The following is a 3,202-nucleotide window of genomic DNA, read 5'->3' as shown; positions in this document are numbered from 1 at the left end:
AGTATCCATTTTTCCGTAAACAAATTTATTTATCGGATTAAATGAAAATAAACAAGTTCTTGAATAAAACGGGAGCTCTTTTTGGCTATCGTCCATAAATTATCCATTTCATGATTTTTCCATAAGGTAATTCGGGGGAGGTTTCTGAGGGTATCCCTTATAATATATGTGTATATAATATTAATAAATTATATAAAAACATATTTACATTTGTTATTATCAATAGATTGTAATCTGCTGCCAAAGTAATTTGGCTTCCGCATAACCCGATTCGAATACACGCTCCAATACCGAAACGGGTTGATTTTCGAATATGTAAATCGGGTTTGCCTCCCCACGCCCGTCCCCGCCCATCAATTATCCCACAAAAAGCTTGTCTTTCCTGAACTTCTCATCGTTTCTCCTGTTTAGCCCATCAAAAGCTCCGTTGTTGTGTAAACACACTGAACAGTTTCGGTTAAAGCTTTCCCCCACCCAAAGTGTGGAATTTCGAGCGTTACAGAGGAAAAACACCAGCTCTTTATGGCATTTACCCAAACATTTGTGAACACCGGCTCTTTCTGCGTCTTCTCAATGAATGGGTTCGGGTTACGACGTTCGTGGCAGCATACGATGAGTGAGTCTGGACAAGTTTGAAGGACGCGACCTTTTGGTTGCCATTTACCCCGCCCGACCTGTCTGCAAAATCTGTGCTACCGGCTTCTACGACTTGGTTGACGACCACAGGTACGAACTAACCCTCCCTGTTTATCACTGTGGAACCTCCTTTGCTATGCGATTAACGCCCGTAAATTTACGATGTACATGTAGTTCATGACTGTTCATCTTTCCTTGCTATCGGTGTATTGTTACGGTTCTGATGAATTGACCGTATTGACACATACGTTGGTTGGTTTGAAAAAAATGTTACGGATGACAGTTTTTTGACGACAGAATGTTGCGTCGTTTGCAGGAGAAGTCGCCACTTTCCCATTTCTGTTCGAACGAACGCTAAGGTTAGTCGGATGTCCAGAAACAGTGGGATATTACACCTGATCTATCATTTTTGGATTTTATGAGGAAGTAGTTTTTGTTTGAAGTTTACTCCATTCTTGGGGCTTTCAGGGATTCACTAAACTGTGCCCAGTAAAAGGAGTTAACCGGTCATGGCCAACGTACAAAAACGGAGTTCAGGAACCTCCATCCTCTCCCTTCCGACCGAGGTGCTATCCGAGGTGCTTGCACGTGTCGCGTCTTCTTCATCCACTGATCTTTTCCGGGCAAAACTGTGGTTCGTTCTGCTATGGATGATACTAACTGGAAGAGGCGTATTGTTGTTTCATTCTGTGCTTTTAGTTGTAGTTTAATGGATCATTTCTATTATTTTGCAGCTGTAAGTTGTTCAACGAAGTTTCCGACGCAAAGAACATTTACCAGCGGGTGTCCCTCGACAGGTTTGAAATCGTTCCGTGGCAAAAAAACCACAAAGTGTCGAGGTTCTTGAAGAAGTGCAGACAAAGCAAAAATCCAGAAGCCTTGTACCGAAAAGGAGTGGTAAGTTGGGTTGCTTTGGAACGTAAGACGCAATAGTTATGGGAAAATTCGGTAATGTTTTAAATGGAATAGTAATGAACTAACATTCCATAACCATACTTGAGTTACAAAATTTCTACACCAAGCTCACATCATCTCTTTCATTTGAACTTCAATGTGATTTTGGTCAGCACACTTCACCCAAAAGATTGGCCTACAACAGGTTACTGCAGCTTTGGGCCCCAGTAAATAACTGTTGTCTCGCCGCCACTGTTCTGCCTGCACTTTTAAACTTTTTCGTTACTCATACATTTCGCAAGACTGTAATATCAACCTTGGAACTGCTTAGGTTGATTTTTTTTCGGATAAGCACGAGGACTCAGCATTGGAAAACCTGGAAGAAGCTGCTAATTCAGGCCATGCCGATGCTGCATATGCGTTGGGAATAATTTACATCTTTGTTGGTGGGGACGAGTTAAAGCGCAAAGGTATGCGACTGCTCATGAAATCCAGAATTCTTAAAGGCAGAGTGAATCTTTGCCATCAGAATTTGCGAGCGCTGCTGAGGATGATATGGGTCAAGAATCCTGTGTTTCTAAACCCAACGCCCATTTGTTGTGCCATGACACATGAGAGGAAAACATCTTCATGGCCTATGGATGCCGATGAAGTGGAGGAGAGTACGTGTGAAGGGTGCGCTTGCGATGAAGAAATTCGAGCAATCTGTGCTGCCCTGCCATATCGTTAGTGTGTAAGATTGAATGTTGACAACACTAACCGTTACGCTTTTTTTATGTTTGCCAACTGAATTGACCGCTACTTCTTACTCTCTTAATATTACTGGTATGAAAACATAAATAGCTTATCTTGGCCCTTGTATGTTCTGACTTTTTCTCGACAAAACGCCGTTGTAGACAAACGTGTATGAAATGTAAGAATAAAGGATGATAGTTAGAAGGTAAAGAGGGAACTCCTCAGCAGGAATGGACCACGTGACGGATACTGTAGTGAAGTGAGAAGTTTACTAAGTACAAACGAAATGGTGGTTGATTAGATACTGCAAAAAAATTTACTTATGGAAAAAAGGGTACTCCGTTCTTATAATGGAGGAAAGCCATAAAGAGCTTGTCTTTTAAGAAAATGTGATACTACGATGAATAGACCACGATTTGATTTATGAAATTATCCAAAGAAAATTGCTGAATGATTTTGTCGACTTAATTAATTAATTATTATACATATTCATATAATGCATTATATAATCATGCTAATCTTTAATTTTATATTACTATATACACATATATATTATAATTATATGCACATATAAAATACATTTATAAATATATTTAAATAGTAATATGTAAATATATATTATAACAGTATTTATAATATACATTTATAAAAAAATTTAATTAATGTATAATATACTTTATAGTGATATAATATATTAGTATAATTATACAATGCATAACAAAAATATATATAATAATGACATAATTTTCTTTGCATAATTTGATAATCCAAATCGTGGTCCCAGTCTGTAAAGTATCACTTTGTAGTAAAACACCAGCTCTTTATGGTCTTCCTGCATTATAATAACAGAGTACCCAATTATCCCATAAATAAATATATTTATCGGATAATATAAAAATTAAACTCGATTTACAATAAAAGTGATGCTCTTTATGGC

The 3,202-nt window shown here is 38.0% G+C and overlaps 1 protein-coding gene across 1 annotated transcript; it reads left to right on the top strand.

The window, feature by feature from the left end:
- The first annotated feature begins 1,145 nt into the window (after nt 1-1,145).
- On the top strand, nt 1,146-2,260 carry LOC113757342 (putative F-box protein At1g67623). Its single transcript, XM_027300693.1, has 3 exons — nt 1,146-1,270; nt 1,371-1,533; nt 1,862-2,260. Exons 1-3 carry the CDS (start codon nt 1,146-1,148, stop codon nt 2,258-2,260), a joined length of 687 nt encoding a protein of 228 aa, XP_027156494.1.
- Nucleotides 2,261-3,202: the final 942 nt, after the last annotated feature.

This window comes from Coffea eugenioides, unplaced genomic scaffold (assembly GCF_003713205.1).
Source record: "Coffea eugenioides isolate CCC68of unplaced genomic scaffold, Ceug_1.0 ScVebR1_3007;HRSCAF=4140, whole genome shotgun sequence".
Lineage (NCBI taxonomy): Eukaryota > Viridiplantae > Streptophyta > Magnoliopsida > Gentianales > Rubiaceae > Coffea > Coffea eugenioides.
Note: the sequence above shows the minus strand (reverse complement) of the source record. Positions and strands in the feature narration are given on the sequence as shown.

What these genes read in the sequence shown, in the direction of transcription:
- LOC113757342 (XM_027300693.1), top strand. Translation starts at nt 1,146, where the DNA reads ATGGCCAACGTACAAAAACGGAGTTCAGGAACCTCCATCCTCTCCCTT. An exon ending in CTTTTCCGGGCAAAACTGTG is followed by an intron (nt 1,271 to 1,370) that starts GTTCGTTCTGCT and finishes ATTATTTTGCAG; the next exon opens with CTGTAAGTTGTTCAACGAAG. An exon ending in CCTTGTACCGAAAAGGAGTG is followed by an intron (nt 1,534 to 1,861) that starts GTAAGTTGGGTT and finishes GGAACTGCTTAG; the next exon opens with GTTGATTTTTTTTCGGATAA.